We start from the raw sequence: 19,635 nt of genomic DNA on the forward strand, positions 1-19,635 counted from the left end.
CCCTTCCCTTCAATTGTTCTGACAAACAGTGAACAACTGTATTTAAACTTATCTTAAAACTTTCCCCAGTTCTACCTGTTTTGTGAAGCCCGTGATGCTTGGTCCACAGAGAGCATGTTGTCAGGCCATGATCCTGGTTGGTTAGATGGTCCTGGCTGTCCGTACGGATTCCCCCCCATGCCAATGTTCATCTCATTTGGCCCTGCGAATTGAAACATTTGTGTGTTTTTTAAAAACAAAAGGTGTCATCTTGTTCTCCCTGAGTTCACATAAAGCGTTGTGGATGATCACAGAAATTGTCAAACAGCTTCACGAGCTTTCCATTAGCATGTTTTAAAGTGTATACATACATAAACTCACACTCAAGATAATTTCAGAAATGTAACAGACCACCGATTTAAATATGACAGTGATCTAAAGCTGCTGCTCTGTTACAGCAGAATTGCTATTTCAAATCCTTACGCCCCTAAACTAGGACAACAGGACTAAACTAGGAAAACAGCAACTTTACATCCAAAAAAAAAAGACTTTTCTGACCAATGGGTTTTCTGGGTACTAGCAAATACACATTGTCATAGTGACATCAACAACATTTGGCATTTTAAATTCCAAAACAGGTGAAAAATAAAAGAAACAGAAGGTACATACTGACATTTTACTCTTTGGGAGTATGGCCTTCCTTCCACCTATTCAGAGCCATACAGCACTACATAGGAGAGTTTGGGTCATCCCATTATTTCCCAATATTTGTAGGAATCACCTAGCAATAATGATTTCTAGGACGCTAAGCTGAGGAATTCTGACTTGGTCAAGACTGCACAAATTTCCTCCCGATTTAGCCTTATATCCACAGGTCAACATTCAAACAGTAAGTCTGTCTAAGGGAACTGGTAACAGCCCTGGTAGCCTTCCATGACAAAAAAGGAAAAAAGGAATGCCACTGCCTATTTTGACCTTTGACCCATTTGGGGCATGCCAGCATTGGCACATTAGACAGGACAATTTCAGCCCTAGGCTAAATCTTTGTTAGAGATACAGGACAGAAAAACCCCACAGGCGTTAAGACTCTCTTCGTATTTTAGACATGCAGTTTATTTTCTCCCATGCAAACATAAATAGAGAACCTGTATTTGCAATTGGGTTTTATATTAAATTTGGATACTCCATGTGAGAAGAATTTTGAAATACTTAAGGAAAAGCTTCAAAAAACCCTCATTACCAACAAGTTAACAGCAAAAACCCCATCTATATCAAGTACAATGAATTAAATTAATCACAATGCTGCGATCTTCAAATATAATCATAGATGGCATTTAGTTCCTAGAATTTAGTAGAGAGGTACTGCACTAAAGAAATACACAGAAATTATCCCCCCAAATAATGGAGACTCTGCATGAATTATCTGTGTATGAAACACGCAGATATCACCAGAAGAAAACAAAAAGAACACAAAAAATTCATCAAACGTCCCTGTCAGTGAAAGTAACAGTCTTTACCTCCAAAAACCTTTGGATGAAAAGCTGGCATTGTATCAAAACCCAAAAGATTCTGGTGATGAATACTGACTAAGCAACTGGTGAGATTGTGCTAAGTAGGACAATAAAAAGTAAAGAACTTACTCATGTGAATCATTTGCGGTTGTAGCATCGGTCTTGTACCAGGTATGCTGTTAGAACGAACGGGCAGCCCAGACACAGAGCCCCCCACCGTGGGCCTGGGAAGGGACACGCTAAACTCGGGTCCTGGCCTCAGCATGGAAGCAGAACTTGTCGGTTCCAATCTGTTCACCTTTGAGTTTGGCAAACCCCAGTCTCCTGACTGATGCTGATTCATTGCTACATTTCTGTTGGGAGCACTTGCTACAATGAAGAGCAGAAAATATAGTAACTTGTCATCTAGAATACATTACATATTTAGGTTTTAGAATTATTTTTATGGGGTTTATGTTTTGTTTTACCAACAAGGACACCTGCCAATGACAGAGCAATTCCCTGAACTCCTACAAAAGCATCTAAAGCTTACCAAGTCAAGTTCTAAATCATCAAACGACTATATTAATCTAAATGTATTTTAAAATATTAATGACTGACTGCCATCGTGACCTGTTCTTGCTTGTATAGATCAAAACCATGTTAAATTCAAAACTCAAAATAGTGAAAAATAATTTAACTACTAAGCAAAAGTAAAGTACTGCTAGTAATACACAGATGGTAAACAGTTATGTTCTTAAATTTTAGCTAGGGATAATAATTAAAAATTGTTTATATGCTGATGGTAAAATTAATTCTCTTTAACGTTAAGGTTTCTTCTAACCAAAATTCGTATTATAATCTTGCAACATTTTTTACAGAAAAGCTTTTTCCTTTACAATGAGATCTATTTGAACACAATCAACAAACCCAGATTTGCTCCAAAATTGTCCTGGTTTTCAATCATTCTCGGACTTCCACCCATCAAGTTTTGCTTTTGTAACGTGGAGAATGCATTGACGTTCCTCACTGGAGCACTTGAGCCCACAGGGCTGTCTAAAGACATGGCTCTGGTGAAAGGTGGGCGGGTAGTCGGCACAGACTGGGGACTCCTCATACCTGCTAAATAATTAAAAGAAGAATACAACTGTATGTTTTAAATAGAAAGTAACATTAATGACTTAAATAAAGAAGTCGGATCTATTTATGGGCACATATATTTGACCTTAAACAAGCCAGGAATAGTTATTTTGCTTATGTTCTCACTACACGAATCACATTTTGATTTAGGACCTTTTACAGAAAAAGCCAAATGCAGTTCCCTTTGGCCCTAGACATAAAAAGGTTCATTTTAATTTACGTTCTGTAATGAACCATGTTTTTTACATTTTGAAACACACGAGTATTACAGTCTCTTTGATACCTATGAGTGACTGCCCAGCCTTTGGATAACTCTGACATGGAGACAGAAACAAGTCAAATGGTTCTGAACAGGTTGAATCCAGATGCAGTGTGTTCCTGAGCACAGTGTGCTACATGGACTAATTAACCAAAAATCACTGTGCTCCACAGCCAATAGTGTCAGGGGCCTTACGTGTTTTTGTACCTGTTTTTACATTTTTTGTTATCCATATTTCACCTCCCTAGGCTGCCCTATATAATCAAGACACGACTGACGTTATAAAAGCAAGTGACGACGGCAATGACACCGGTCTAGTAGCAATGTTCTAATCTTTCCCTCCTACTCAGCTTCCTACTAAGGAAGGGAATTCCTTTCAATGTCGAGGAGGGGTACTGATTAGAATTTGCAGGCCACAAGATGTTTTCACATAGAATAAGTGGAAAACCAAAAGCTTGCCATCAACCCCATATTATTTCCCTAGTCATCTGTAAGGAACAAAAATTCTCCATTTTAATTTACAACTCACAAAATGTTTTTACTGACATCTTGTCTTGGAGAAATCTATGTTAGACAAACCCAGAAGAAACCATAAAAGAAGGAACTGAAGATAATGTTATTCATTGCGCATATCATAGAGGAGTGCTGTCAAGACAGCTCATAGTTTACATAATAGCCTATGAAAGCATGATTAGCCATTTTGCATTACATTTGTCCTTGAGCATACAGGAGATCAAGAAAGTAATCTCTAAGGATTTGAGGATGCATTATGTTTACATCAGGTAAGAAGAACACCCTAATTTTAAAACCAAAGTGATACTGATTTCCTTACCCAATAGGGCATTTCCTTGAAACAATGCTTGCTTTGTTCCAAGGTTATTTCCATTTGCAGCCATAGCATTATTGTAAAACTCTGAACTAGTCAGATCACCTAGAATTGCATCCAAATTATCCAAGTCTCCACTCATCTGAAAAAGACACAGTAAAATACCAAGGTTATTTACTATCGTATGCCTATCCTTCAGCTTTTATTTAGCTCCTCTCTAATCTTAAAAGATATAACTGGGAGACAAATGTTTTGGTCACTGACAGTACTTTAGGCTATCTCTCAATTTCCAACAAACTTTAGATACTATTTAGCTACTTTTTTTTTTTTTAGAGTCTTTTCCTTGCCTAATTTTGAGAATTGGAAGAAACTGGAGGTACACATAAATAAAACAAAAAGCACCTTTGAATATAAACATTCCAATCATCACAAATTACAAAGATAAAAACACTAATGAGAGCAAACAATGTCAAGAATGTGTCCCATTCGATGATAAAAAAAAATAAATGTATTTGTCATACACAAAAAGCCGAATTTGATCACTGGTAAACACAACAACATATGAAAAGTACCCACAGATTTTTCTGGTCAAGTGGAGCCCTAACCTTTAAAAATTTGTCTTTAAACCAGATGCAGTTTTAACAGAAAAAGAATTGCATATATATGGGATTCATATCTTCACAAAAGAAGCTTCTCTGAATACGTTAATTAGATCTCAGGAGCAAGTACTGAAACTGCGCATTGGGTTACACCGTTGTGACTTTTCCATAAGTAGTACTCAAAAAAATGTTATAAGCCAGCCATTAGCTAATATAAAAATTGTGCAGGAATGTTTTATTTACATAGTTATTATTGACTTGGGAAATCCAAGTTCTAAGATATCAACGTGTTTTCAGTAAACTCTGCCATCCTGACCAGTATTATTTACTTTGAATCGGTTCCAAATGTGACTCAGGAACTAAATACAACAGAAATATTATTATCTGCAATCTAGAATTTTAAAAACAGCTGTCCCTAACAAACGTACTGCTGCTTTCAGGAGAGGTCTTCCATAGTGATATAGTTTCCCATATCATGACATTTCTTGGAATTTCAACTCATGAAACATTGAAATAAATAAATATATGTGTATTTATTTGAATGGTGAATATATAGGTATTTGGAACAACATTTTCCCTCACTTAAGGAAATAAAAAAAAAGAGTGCTAAAACCAATGAATGAACTAAACCAAATCTATAGCTATTTTAAGTATTACACATTTCTGTGTATTATTTTGAAAATTAAATCGTTTTACCTTTTGCTATTGTATTGCCAACTAATTACAGAGGCAATTACAGCTCCATTTCCTAATAAGCCATACACATAAACATGTGCTATGTGAAACAGCTGATGTTAAAGATCTGATTTTAAGGAATAATTTGTAAATATACGCTACCTTAAATCATATCATAACTTAAAGATAGATAACATTAGTCCAGGACTTCAGCACAGCACATTTGGTTATATACATATCCTGCAGTTCTCTTTGTTTGTGCTTTTTCAGTTACAATAAAACCTGAGCGTAGAGTTTCACACCATTTGCACAGAACTTTCTTAGGAATATTTACACGCACATACTAAAAAGAATGTTCTACACTTAGCCATTCACTGTAATAAAAAAATATTATTATTATTATAAAAATACCATCATTTTACGTTATACTGTACCTCCTCTGCTGGTTCTGTTTTTATTTTCATCTCTTTTTCTTGACTAGAAGTAGGAATTGTAGAACTACTGCATTGTCCCATTTTATTATCCGCACTTTCAACTTTAGGCTTCAACTCTTTGGAAAGCGGGTCTTTAACATCATCCTTATCTAACAGATATCTCAGTAAAGCATTGTTTTCTTTCTTCTTTGGGCTCAGTTGTTCCTGTTTGACAGTGCCTTCTCCACAGGGGGCTGTATTACCAGCATCATGATACGTGTCTTTACCAGTAGCTTCAGCTGTGATCTTGGCTACCTCTGCAGGAGAATTACCATTCTGCAACAATTTATGTAAAATCCTATGTTTCTCTTGCAGGAGTGACCCATGCATGTTTGAAGAGGAAGATACCCCTCCAGATGTTGACGAGGAAACTCCTGAAGGACTGGTAACGCTGGTAGAAGATTCTTTACAATTTGAGTCTAGAGGCGAGTTTGATGCTGTAGAATGTCCTCTTTCATCTGAGGAGCACGTGAGAAGCTGAAGCAGTTTTTTATGCCCTTTGCTTTCAATTGGTCCTCTCTGACTTTCAGAAGCCTCCACATTTCCCTCTTTACTATCTTTTTCACTGAGGAGATCCCTGCTGTTTGACTGGCAGATAGAACTTTCCACTTGATTTTGCTCACAATACAAACCAGAAGGGCTTTTGGAGTCCTGGGTACTCGTTTTACTTTGCTGACCTATGCTCATGTTTGGGGAATTATCCAGCTTAGGACCCGGTGAAGAAAGTGTTGATAAAAGGGAAGTTCCAACACCCTCGCTAATGGCTTGAAGAGCACTAAGAGAACTGCTAGAGAAAGTGCTGTTGCCGGTGTTGCTGGCAGATCCCATTGGAGAGTGCATACCTGTTATAACATGACAGAGATCAAACTTATTAGAATACAGTACTGCCTGTATCTATTTTTCCTTTGGATTATGTATGACTGCACATTGAGTTAATTATTTTAAAAGAAGTTTTTACCATGAAATTAGGTATACTACATTTAAGTAACACATACAAGGTCATAGAGAAATGTTCAAAAGGATGAAAGATGGAATTCAGATAAAATTGGGAAAAGATAGCTTAAAAAAAAAAGAGCTAATAGTTAAAAATAAAATACCTGTAACTGGAGAAAACTGGTGTGAACTCAGTTTTGGACTCCCTCGATTCCTAGGAGATATCATTAGATTCTGTTGGTTGGAAGTTAAACCAGGACTACCATGTGGTGGGCTACTTATATTTAACCCATAACTGTTGTTCTGATAAGCAGAGGACTGTATTCCGGGTCCAGAGTTCACTGGCCCCATATTGCCAGGGCCTCCATAACGCATGCTGCTGAGCTGACCCGCTGCATTGGGATCTCCTATACTGTAGTTCCTGTTCTGCATCGGCATGGCTTGACCAGGTGACATGTTCATAAGACCACCAACAGAATTTGTGTTTCCAGCCACAGGTGTTCTGATGTTCTGCCCAACAGAATTAGGATTTGGCCGATACCCATTTTGTTCTCTGTAAATTCAACAATGTCCACAGAAACCCCAAGAAAGCAAGTTAAAACCTTATTTGGAATCAAGTGCCACAAAGACAGAATAACATTATTAAATAATTTGCTGAATATTTTTTCAAAAAGAGCAGTGAGAATTCAAGCTTCCACAAAAGCAGAACTAAGTCGTGCCTCTCATTTATTCATTACACAAGTGCTTGGTCCTTTAGGTGATTGGAGTTACGAGTACACACAGTATCACCCCTTCAAAAGGCTTTCATCAACAGCCATTAGTCAGATTTATCAGTTTAAACATCTTCCTTCTTTTACTCCTTTCCTCAGTCAGTGCATGACACCATTCTACTGTGCACACTAATGATACCCTGGAACAATCTCAGCTACTCATTTTTCAGCATCTGGAGGCACTTTAATGCCAGAAGCAGACACATTCCCTCCAGAGTGGCATTTCAATTATTCTTGCAATCAACAAGTACAGGTCACAGGAAGTGCTATTTAAGGTACATTTAACTTTGAGTCATCAATGATGCACCTGAGGGGGGTTTGTTGTCTTTTTAATTGGTCTGCAATTAAAAAGAGTAAGATAAAGCATGTAACTGAGCATTTCTATTTTCAGTGTTTCATCATTATATATATCTTCAAGATCAGATATATTTTTAAAAGCTATGACATTTAAATGACAAACAGATACCACTGATTTCACCTTTGAAGAAAGTGGGTAGAGACAAATCCATGGCGGTCATTAGTTACAGGATTTCGAAACAGTTTACTCTTCGTTTGCGCTGTCACTATAGTACCATCCGCTAAAGAAAACCGGTACAATGGTGTTTCAGCATGACCTTGTGTATAAGCTGCAAAGGAGATACACAAATATAGTTCATATTTAAAAAAACAAAAATTATTAATATGCACTCTACATATTTTTAACACAATATCCATCATTTGCTGAAAATTCAAAAGAAAAAAAAAAGACACACTCAAGCTAGATATTTGGAAAAAGGAAGTATTCCACATTTTCTCCTAAATTAAGTAGAGGGACGATAAAGGCAAACAAGATTATTTTGATGCTGCAGTATTTCGGGCTCACCATGCACAGCTGGCAAAATTCTACATTTGTTAACAGACTTCCGAGCCTCGGTTAATAGGTTTCCATGGCTTCTCCTTGGGGAGAAGGACTAATCAACACTTAAATATTAAGTGCGCTAAAAAATACAGGTAATTAATACGGAAAAGGAATGAAACTTGGAAGCCTTCAGATGAAGTATTTTTAAGTTTAGAAGTTTTATTTCAATCAAAAAATTGTGGAAACCTTTGGTTTTAACCTGAGCTCCAAATTTCTTGTTAATTTAGGATTCATTTAATCGGTTAAGTCGAAGAACTTCCAATGGAATGGAAACTCCATTTTCTGCCAGTATGAGTTTCTCGTTATTTAGTATCTCCTCTGCATGAATCCTTCAAAAAAGACTAGAGTTCAGAAAACTTAGAAAATGTCATCTTTCTTACTGAAGACAATGGCTGTACTTCACTTTATGTATCATGGTTATCAAATTAGCATTACAAAATACATAACACTGGAACACTGAAAAGTATTTCGAACCCTTGTGTCTTGAAGAAAAAGGCATCAACACAACCATTACCACTTTTAGTAAGCTATCCTTTAACAAAAGAAAGGATGAATTAAAATAAAAAGAAAGTCATACTAATGTTAAACAAAGGTAACAAGCTAATCATACTTAAGGATTACATGTTATTACAGAAATATAGCTGTCATTGTCATTGCTGTATCAATCTGTGGAAAACAGATTAGTTCAGGCTCCCAGATTGTGTATCTGGTATTTTCCATGGAAATTGTCAAAAGAGACACATTAGAAAAACCAAATAACTTCCACAGAATTCCTGTTTCTCAAGAGGTCATCCTCGTTCAGCTTGTAAATATGAGTCAGAGCAATTAACACTAACAAAAAATTTGAAAAAAATGAACACAGGCAGAATTTAGCATTTTTGTATTTCAGAAAAAATGCAGCCACTAGGAGAAGCAGTACAACCAAGACTGCAAACAGATTTTTACCTTCATGATAGTGGCGTTTGTTTGACCATGACTGTCCATCATTATGGCATAAGAACCTCTGAATACACCGCCGAATTATATCTTCAAAGCCGGGTCTCATGGAAGACCGTAATGAGTTTGTATCAATGTTGACAAGCTTGCCTGTAACAGGAAAGAAAATACACAAGTTAAACTCTTTATGACTATGCCAATCCTTTTGTATAAATATAGTACATTTCAGAAGGTTCCAGTATCACCATTTTACTTGTTCATCAGCCTAACAAAAGATTTGGAGTATGCAGAAGTTGTATTTATGAATTATCGACTATGTGAGAATATGATGCTGTTTGTTAAAACATCAATATTCAAAGGGATTTAGATAACTGAGTAAGAGTAAGTTAAGCACCCACAGGTTAATGCCAGAGTTTTAGCAAACAGTAACTTTAGTCTTTGGTTACAGGTACCCAAAGGATGTATACACAGTAAAATTTTCAAAGATACTGACCAACTACATCTACAAATGAACATCATAAACACTAGCTGACATCTGAAAAAGTCCCATCTAGGTTATACAAGTATTTCAATTTAAACAGCATAAAACACTTTAAACATTAGCTCACGTACTGTAGAAAAATACAAGCGTTCTAGCTTCAGTTATGATATAAAATATTTCTTAAGTGTAAAGGAAAGCCCAATGACAACCACTTGAAATGTTGCCAAATTAAAATACAAGTAATGCTTTACACTTAGCTGCCAAACAATAGCATACTAGCATAGAGACAGAAAACGTGGCCCACAGTTGTTATTATACCCCACTGCCAACAGAGATATATTGCAAAAACCAGCCGGGAATTCTCAGTATGAATTCTGGTAGTCACTACAGATATACGATTTATTTACATACCTGATTTATTTAAAACAAGAGCACATGGACAACAAAGATACCTTCATACCTTCATCGTGGGTATGTTTCTCACCTGAAAGATCATGTCTTGTAATAAAGCTCTCTGGATTTGTTGGAAATACCCTTTCTGCAGTTGTGATACGACGTGCCACACAAATCATACAGGACTGCAAATCTGTATTTAAAAAATAATGTTTCTTTTTTAATTTCTCTCCTGCTTTATTCTATTAAAGCATCTAATAAAAAAGCTGAAGCGTCATTCATTGTTAAAATGGAAATACAAACAATGAGAATTTAAGTTTTTGCATTCTGTTCCAACTTACTTAAAAAAGGATTGCAGAAGCTACAGATTTTGTAACACATACCAAATACCAAAAAGCTTTACTCGGAGATTTCTTCTGTGCACAGTAATTCCACAAAATTTCCTACCTTCCCCCTCTTCCATCATAGCTCTGGGCTGAGATAAAGCAAAGCACTGCATTGTTTCATATCTTTGACGTGTATCCTGGTGGCTGCCTACATCTTCCAAAAGATCATGAGAGGTTTTCACCATCATCCGGCAATTGAATGTATGACTCTTCTGTCTAGGTGTCTCATTGGTCCAAGCAACTCCATTAACTTAAAAGAACACAGTAAGAATTTATAAAGATTTTCAGATTAAATCAATTTATAACAGATTTTTCTTAATTTAGATACCTTGTTCCGAGATTATAGAGATTAAAGAATATACTAAGATGCTTTCTCAATATACCATCAGTTTTATACCTTAGGTACAGTAGTATTGAGAAAAAAATAAAAAAACCTCTTTCAAAATGACACTTCCAGTTTCTTGAAGGAGAGCTGAAAAGTCATTCACATATTTAAAGAAATAAGCTCCCTCAGCTAGTCTTGCAGCTTTAGGCAACCTGTTCCTTTAGTATCCTTGGTTTAAGTTACAGGTAAACAAATTGCAAAGGCAATTGCACAGTGTGAATTTCCAGCACATTTATTTCTGGTAGTATGCTTTAGTAAGAACACAGTAATATTTTTCAAGATTAACACACTTCTATGGCCAAATATTCTTTATATAAGTAATCTGTTTTGAAAGGTTATCTATTACAAGCTGTTTTTTTTCTTCTCTGATCATTTGCAAATAGCCTAGTAACAGTGTAGTAAGTCAGCCTTTATTACCTGAAGATTTAGGTAAGTTTTTAAGAAAGTCCTTCCGGTCCTCTTCATGCAAGATACCATAGACACTTGTATTAACCAAATCTTCTTGTTTATACTGCAGATACTGTGTGACATTTTCTGACACAAATACTATGTTCCCATCTCGATTTACAACAAACAGGAAACCGTCCAATGCCTAAATATTAACATGACAAAATATCATATAAGACATGCTGCCTAATTCTGAACATAATTTAGTTAAAAACTATGTGGGTGATAAATGTCAAGTTACAATACATGCATTACATGCATCAAGGGCAGAGCTGAAGTTTTAAATTTTTCTCTGAGGAAGATTGTGCCTGGTAAAGAATGATTTCAATATTAAAAATTAATCTGCTCATTTGTTATTCCATTGAGTCTTTCACAGTGATAACCAGCCTTCTTGGTTTATTCTTGCTTTATCTGAACACACAATAATGAATTTGTAACATTATTTCAATAGCTGGCAAATTGAAATAAAAAGAGATTCACTAGAAACAAGTAATAAGACATGAACATGAAGCCATTTCCACCAGCAAGTGACAAGATAAGACAAGAGCGTCTATTCATATCTTAAAATACTGTATTTTCTTAACTGAAAGACAAAAAAAATCAATATCTATGTAAAACAGTTAAGTTTCAAAAGTGCTTTTTAATGGACTTGTAAATAAGGGATTGGTTTTTTAGGTATAAAGAAAAGGTATCTGCTATGCACCTTTTTTTACAATTATTCTTAGCTTATTTTACTTGATGGCAACATTTGTCTAAAATGCTTCACAATTTAGAAACATGACCCTCAATACACATCACAAACCTGTCGTCTGCGCAAAACCTCATCCATTTATTTTAATGCCTATCCTCTAAAAAAAGCAAAATATCCCTCATATTACTAAGCACTGCTTTAGTAGTAACTGCTGGAGAAAGTAAAGCACAAGAACATGAGAAAAAAACAAATGCTATTCTTCTATTTCTTTCTACAGAGAATTTCCGCAAAATTAAGAAAACATGATAGATTTTATTCCTGTCAAACATAGTTCTGTACAGTTCTTGCATGCTCTTTATTACTGTCGGATTGCAGGCCTTACTGTAATATTTTCACCTGCCTTAAGTACTGGTTTCCATAGGGATTTACACTTGCCTGTAATAAAAGAGGTCCCAATGAATCCTTATCGATAACCCCTTGACCCGTAGAAGATACATCAGCTTTCTGAACATCATCATCATTAGAAACTGCTTTTCCTGAAACCCAAAAGACACATTTCAGTAAAGCAACATTTCACACGAATACCACATTTTAATATTACAAGCCAGATTCTTGGAAATGTGTAAATAAAGGCACAAAAAAGCATGAATAAGAGACAAAGACTCATATATTGTTAGTGGCTTAAGACGAGAAAAGATGTCACAGGTACATAATGCCAAACCTGTTGCTTACATAAACTGATGTGACAGTTAAAGTTGGACCAACTTGCTTCATGATTAATATTTCTGCTGCTGCTTTGGGGATCATCTGTCTGATGAATCCCTGCTGAATCTTTCAATGGCCATTAAACACACTCATACATATCTCTTCCTTCTGGTTTTATTTTGATCATCTCATCAACATTGGTCACAATTTTCAGATGCCATCACCATTGTTCCACAAAAAGGCTTTCACTCATGTTAATACAGGTGTGCGTATGTGTGTGTGTATGTATGCATATGTGTGTATATAATGAAATCATGTTTTAAGAATCAAAATATCCTAAATAAATGGGGAAGATGGAATGTGAATCCACACCAGTCAGCAGAATTACAGAAAACAAATTGTAAACTTTGTTCTGTAGAACTCGCTGGCTGGCTAAGCAGACCACAAGAGCAGTACAATATCCTAAGGGAAGATTAACACATAATCAACCGCATAAAGAAAGAGAATTACTACGTTAGAATACGCTAGATTACACTAGAAAAACCTTAAAAACAGACGTTAAGATGATATTTTTTTTTATACCTTTTGTAACATGTTTTCAAAAGATGTAGCGATTTATCAAGACACGTAAAATACACACCATAGCTCGTTTGATTTTTTTAATACTTTACTGCCCAAAGATATATAAACACTTGGCAGGCTATGGTCATTTGGGGTGGGGGGAAGGAGGGAGCGGTTTAAAAAAAAAAAATTTATATATATACCCCTCCTCACCACACATTTCAAAAAACAGCTTTTGCATATACTTGTCTGTTAAAAAAAAATAATCTGTTACTATACCACTTGGGTATACACTCGCTGACAAAAATTACCAAAACTTGATGAATTGCTATTTTCTCCTTTGTTGACTTAACTATATCCCGAGTATAGTCAACTGCACTATTTAATTATTTGATCTCAAGCTAAATGCATTTTAAATATATTGGAAACATGTCTTAAACAGCACAAGAAAAGAAAGCAAAGTTCATAGAAACATTAATAGGAAAAATAGCAATAAAAATTAATATATATGAATAAAAGTGTGCCCCACAAGAAACTAGGTATTTTTTAAGAAATTAATTTCAAAGCAGTGAAGTCCCTTTAAGCATGAAGTCCCTTGAAGTGAAAGACAACAGTATGTATTCTTCATACCATTTGGTATACTGTACCAGCTGATGGTACAATATTACCTGGTTTTAATTTCTGTCTGGACTGTCTCAAGCTTTCCCAGTATTTTCAGAAAACTGATAAGAAAGGCCATACAAAATTTTAAAGCCCCGATTCCCAATAAAGAAAGTGATGGTAAACACTTGCTTACTTTTAAACCGAAAATTATTTAAGGCATATTAAAGGTTTGGTTCAAGTCAAAGTCTGAAGAGTTCTTCAGTGACGTGCTATTGTGAAAAACACTACTCAATTTCCCAAGTAACTACTGCTTTGGAAAAGGTATCACAAGAAAATGAAATTATTTATTTTGGCTCAGCGGAGAACTGTACCTTGCTCTTTTATCTGTCGAATCTGTCTCACAGTTTCTTTTAAAATAGCACATTTGTCTGGTTTGACATTGAAATTGTCAATGTCACTCAGATTAGCAGATATCAGTTCAGCCAGTTCTTCAATGTATTTGCTTTCCTGCTCACGCCGACGCTTCTCACCACTGCAGGTCAGACTAGGAACCAAAAACATCATTTCATATACTTACATACCATCATACACAAAAGCTGGGCTCACTCCGTCAACTTTAATGTACTTCATGTAACACCCACCTATTAAACCTAGGTAGTAGTTATTCTTCCAGCAAACATAAATCTGAAGGGGATGTTCATGTGTTTTGTTACATTTTTGGTTTTTTTAAGAATGTTAAGTACAAATTTATCTTAAGAGGATATGACAAAGTTACTCATCCAAAAAAATCCTCCTGTGATTACTCTATTGTTAAATTTAATGAAAATAGCAATTGCCCATTACAAAACTGTAACACTCATACAGAAAGTATATTTGAACCTTAAAAGTTACTTAGACTTGTTTATAATTTATTAGACGAAATATAATTTTAACATTCTATGAAATCCCTTTGGTTTGCTTGTAACAAGATGACTACAGAAGGTAGGTTGCTGGAATAAAGACTCTCTCTGAAATTCCTTTTCCTGCTTAGATTAATGTGCTGCCTAAAGACACTGTCTACAGTCTAAATCAACAGAGAGAACAGTGTCATACACTGAGTATGCCAAGAGTAGGAAAAGAAGGACTCGGGAGAAAGGGAAAGGCCAAGAATGGGCACACTGAGTGAATCAAAAGAATGAATATTCTTTGAGAAGAAACCAAGTGAAAGAGTTAGGAAGTATGCATGGACCAATATTGGAGAGAACAAATACATGACAAAGCAGGAGCCTGAAAGATAAAGAACGCTAACGAAGGGTGACAAACTGAAAAAAAGAATTCCTGAACGGACAGACGCTGGAGAAAAGGAAAGAGAAATCGGAATGGAGGATACTCACAAAGAGATATGGGATACAGTGGGACAATCTGAGGATCTCATACACAATCTGTTGCATGATGAAGGCAATTAGCATGGGACAGTGGGGACATATATAAGAGGAAGAAATATGAGTACACATGATGCCTGGTATTTTGGTGAAACTGAAGACAAAGTTAATAAAGGCTAATATTCTGTGGGAACAAGAACATGAAAGGATAACACAGAACCCTTAACTTGTGGTGGAAAGCAATGAAGTTGGAGGGGACAGAAAACTGATTCCCTCAGATAATGATCTCTGAGGGAGTTGAGTGAGGGGCAGGAAGACAGCATGGAATGTCAAAATTCAAGACGAGCTTGCAAAGAACAAGCCTGGAGAAACAGAAGCCAAAAAAAAAAATGCTCAACCTATTGCAGTATTCTGGGCTGACCATAACCATCTGAAATGAGGCCTGCCAAATCAATTACCAGATATAAGATGCTACCTTTGAAATTTCTGTGAAACAAGTTGTTTTTCTACTTTTGCCTTGCAATCACAGCTTCAAACAGTGATTCCTTACATATTCACTCTATTAAGATATATGCAAGAGTCTAACTATATAACACAGTTCACCAGCTTTGGCGTATCTACACATAATAGTAAAGTTCTGTATCTTCACAACAGAAGCTGGCCTAGAGAATTTCTCAACTCAACAAAATGATTAGTTAGAACTTACTCTAAATTGCAATGAAAACTTGAAAAACATTTTTAAAAACTCCTAACACAAAACCAGAGAGAAGTCTATATAAACCTACCTTGCACCTGGTGTATCACAGGGCAATGGCTTGCGCTTCCTTGACTCACTGGTCAAGCTATCCAAGGAGTTTTCTCCTAATCCACTCATCTTGACCATGCATCGGTAGCTAAAAGCAATAAAATAAGAATTGTGAATGAACATCTCAAAATAATAATTTAAAATGCAGAGAACTTATCCAGATAAGTTACTTATAAGATTTATGAGTCAGTATTTTTACTGGAAATCCATATACCATTACTAAAAAATAATATTTGGTTGCCATTTTTTTAAAATCCATTTTGTATCTTGCCAAAGCACAGGTTTACAAAGCTTTATTTCAATGTAAACAAAAATAAATCTAAAAAATGCATTTAACTTGATTCAGAGATGTTTAAAATTTTGCACTGTAGTACTGGGACCACTGTATAGCTCCAATTTGTCCGAAAATAAAAAGATTATCAGTGTTTTAATGTATGTTTAGATAACTTGAAAAGAAAGCGGTAAATTAATATGTTACACCAAAACATAGTTAAATACCAAGGACAAAGTTAGCTATCATTTAAGAAAAAGGCAAGTGATACTCTAAGGTAATGAAGGATGGGTGACCAGAACATTGAAAATACAGAAATGTTGAATAGAATTTCATTTTCTGTATGCCCCTTTTTTCTCTTCACGTAATCTAACTATTGGAGCCTCAAATAACTGTCATCCTTAGGAGTAAATCAGTGGGCTTAAATGAGAGTTTCATACTTGGCTTGGTATAAAGCCAAGAGGTTACTATTACCATCTCTAGCTCAACACGTTACTACAGTCTTAACTTCATATCTCTTGCTAAACCTTCTAAAATGAACATAGTTTTCTAAAACTTTGAGGACAAGGCAAGCAAAGACGTCACAACTCTTTCAACTCTATTGCTTCTGCAGCAAAGATTGGGCCATAATCCAGTAAAATAATAGGTTGCTTTTGTTAAAGCCTAGTTACCTTAAATAAGACTGGCAGAACATAATTAGAACTGTAAAATAATCTAATAATTTGTGTTTTGGTTTTTTGTACCACAATGACAAGATGACACATCTGGGCAATTAGAAACTTAGCATTATTTTATCCTTTTTACAGAAATTTCCAAATTAGATGTATATTTAATTTATTGCAATGTAGTTCAGACTGGATTTCTTTACCCCACACAGCAACAACAGTAACTGGTCTTAAATATTTAGGTAAGACAGTTATACTTGTTAGTTGGAGAGAAACTTTTCCATAATGTATAACCCAGGCACTAATAAATCTTTCAAGGAAAAAAAAGTTCTTTAAGGATCTATACAAGCCAAGCCCACCGTTACTACAGTTATTAAAAAAAAATGGCTTAGGATGACCAAATCCCTAGGAGTCTGTGATCACATATCACAAGGATAAGCAACTGACAGACATACTTTCATCTAAATGAAGTTTACGTTAAAGTATCAGAGACTGGTGGCCAACTGACTTGAAGCAGCTCTGCAGAACAGGATCATTGCACCTTGGTGAACAAGAAGTTAGTTAAACATAACTCAGCAGTGTACCCTTGCAGCAAAGAAAACCAACCCCTTAGAAAGGCACCTTCTCAACTAAGTGATTCCGGAACAGGATATCTAAAGAAAAGAGAAGTGTGTGTATTACTTCTGATGTACTAACCTTGACTGATTGGGGGTTTTGCTCACTGGTCTTTTGTGGGGGAAAAAAATAGTAGTGCTTTAGTTCTTTCTAAAATCTAAACTGAAAGGGCCAAGACACACAAGAACATATTTGCATGAAGCAGCATGTGAGTTGCTTGCAATAGCTAATACTGTTATTGCAGGATGTTAGCTACAGGTGGAGAATTTAAAAGGACATTCTTAGAGCAGTACAAGCCTTTGAAAGCCAGACAGGACAGAGGACTGCTGGCTGCACTGAGGAGCTGACATTGGATCACTCTGGCACGTGTACAAAGCTCAGAAGTAAAATGGCATCTCTTTAAAGCACAAGGTCTCTTTGCAGCTAAGGAAAAGTTACAATGCTTAACATAAAATTGTATTCATAACCAATCCTCATCCCAATTGATAGGCATTAGCAGAGGAAGGATAATATACCTTGTACATCACAATAAAATTAAAAACAACAGTAAAACATAATCTTGCATTTGAAATAAACCATTATAAAAGATGCCTAAGTCCATAACTATGGTCTGCACAGATAAGAAGTTGGGTTTACATCTAAGTATTTGATACAAAACCAGGATGAATAAGGCAAAATGGAGAGATGAACGAGCAAGCCAGAAGACTTTTATTCAATCGTATATTCCTACAGGGAAAAAACCTCTCAAATACATTTATAGTGGCCGACCTTATGTGACATTCAAGAAAAATATACTGTTACGCCAGTAGATGACAGTATAGTACTGAATAACTGCGGGGATAGTTTCTTCAATAAGCAGCTGAATGAAAAACTACTCATCTGAACAAGTAAGCAGTTTCAAAAACAGATTATATAAACAGGCTATGGTCATGCAAAAAGCAGCTGATTATCTGAAGCTGAGACTCAACAGAACATATGACTCATAAGGTCTCATGCCTACAGACCTCGCAGCTAAGGCTGAATCCTGAGAGTCATTCTGTAGGTGACACAGGCACACACTCCAGGATTGCTGCTTCCCGCCTGTAACTGCATTCACAGGCAGAGCATAGAGCTGCAGGATTAAGACCTACTGCGGAAAAAGAAAGGAAGAGCTTAAAACATAAGACTCAAGGATAGCTCGGGAAGGGTGTGGGCACAGCAAGTATGCCAAAAGCCAAGAGTAAATTCTATTTAAGAGAAAAGATACATCAAATAGTTGAAAATTTGACCTAGGACAGAGATTTCACCAAAACATAATTTTGCAGGTAACAGGGTTGCATTAAATGATTCATAATGGAAACGTTTTTTCTGGTTTAACATCTATCTGTACTGACAGATAACTCACAATATGATTAAATAGAAAACCAAAACCATTTTATCCCAGAAACCTGATACGTTTCAGAAAATACAACCCTTCTTCTATTTAAGAAAACCTTCAGTGCCTAAATATAGAAGCTTGGAGAAGGACGGAAAAATTAGGTAATCTGTGTAGACTGTTCCCCTACTATTACACCCAAATAACTTGTGGTAGTTTATTGAGGCCTGTAATGCCTAGAACAACTCTGTAACCGCTTCGCTGAGGAAATTACAGAAGCTGCTTCCCAATACAGATGGATTTACATTACAAATTGTTAACATTGTTAATTTCCCTGCTACAGGAAATATTAGCAAAAGAAGCCATTATTCAGTGCATTAATAATGAAAGAAATCACCAGTTAAAAAGTACCAAGTGTCATATTTGTTCATTGAATATGAACCTATACTTTCTAGTGGGCTAAAAAGTTTTTCCAAGAAGAAATCTATTTTGGGGGTGTGGCAAGTTTTCCTAAAGTTAATCATTATTTTAAGACAGCTCCAAAACACAGCTTTCAAACATTAAAACTCTGATCCATTTAGCTATTGAAAACAGATGACACAAGCCACACTTCACTCTGTCGAGTATTATTTTCCAAAAGTTATTTGGAAAAACAAAGCCCTAGCTCTTGCCAAATAATTTAGAAAGGTATACATTTGTATGAAATAGAGAATCTTAAAGTTGAATGGAAGCAAGTATGTCCAGAGTCCTCTAAAGTTTATACTTAAAGTAAATTTGAAAAAAAAACAAGACGACATAAGAGATGGTTCAAAGTCTTCAAAGTAAGACGTTGTTCAATTTCATTGGTTGTAGCAGTAATGAACCCCTACATACTGATACTCCACCACTGGAGTGGAACCAAAGGCAGCAATATTTGGAGAAAAAGTTCCAAACT

The 19,635-nt window shown here is 35.7% G+C and overlaps 1 protein-coding gene across 1 annotated transcript in view; it reads right to left on the reverse strand.

Annotated features, from left to right (window-relative positions):
* The window catches only part of NCOA3 (nuclear receptor coactivator 3), a 21,853-nt gene extending 5,982 nt beyond the window's left edge, over positions 1-15,871 (reverse strand). Inside the window, exons 1-14 of the mRNA XM_009887733.1 lie at positions 15,777-15,871; positions 14,002-14,174; positions 12,197-12,297; positions 11,041-11,215; positions 10,300-10,488; positions 9,944-10,045; positions 8,988-9,128; positions 7,623-7,770; positions 6,539-6,927; positions 5,403-6,283; positions 3,701-3,836; positions 2,396-2,588; positions 1,620-1,855; positions 76-202 (exon numbers count right to left, since the gene is read on the reverse strand). Of these exons, the coding sequence (XP_009886035.1) occupies positions 76-202; positions 1,620-1,855; positions 2,396-2,588; positions 3,701-3,836; positions 5,403-6,283; positions 6,539-6,927; positions 7,623-7,770; positions 8,988-9,128; positions 9,944-10,045; positions 10,300-10,488; positions 11,041-11,215; positions 12,197-12,297; positions 14,002-14,174; positions 15,777-15,865 (3,080 nt within the window). The 5' untranslated portion in view covers positions 15,866-15,871. The remainder of the gene's footprint in view (positions 1-75; positions 203-1,619; positions 1,856-2,395; positions 2,589-3,700; positions 3,837-5,402; positions 6,284-6,538; positions 6,928-7,622; positions 7,771-8,987; positions 9,129-9,943; positions 10,046-10,299; positions 10,489-11,040; positions 11,216-12,196; positions 12,298-14,001; positions 14,175-15,776) is intronic.
* Between the last annotated feature and the right edge of the window lie 3,764 nt (positions 15,872-19,635).

This window comes from Charadrius vociferus, unplaced genomic scaffold, assembly GCF_000708025.1.
Source record: "Charadrius vociferus isolate BGI_N301 unplaced genomic scaffold, ASM70802v2 scaffold280, whole genome shotgun sequence".
NCBI lineage: Eukaryota > Metazoa > Chordata > Aves > Charadriiformes > Charadriidae > Charadrius > Charadrius vociferus.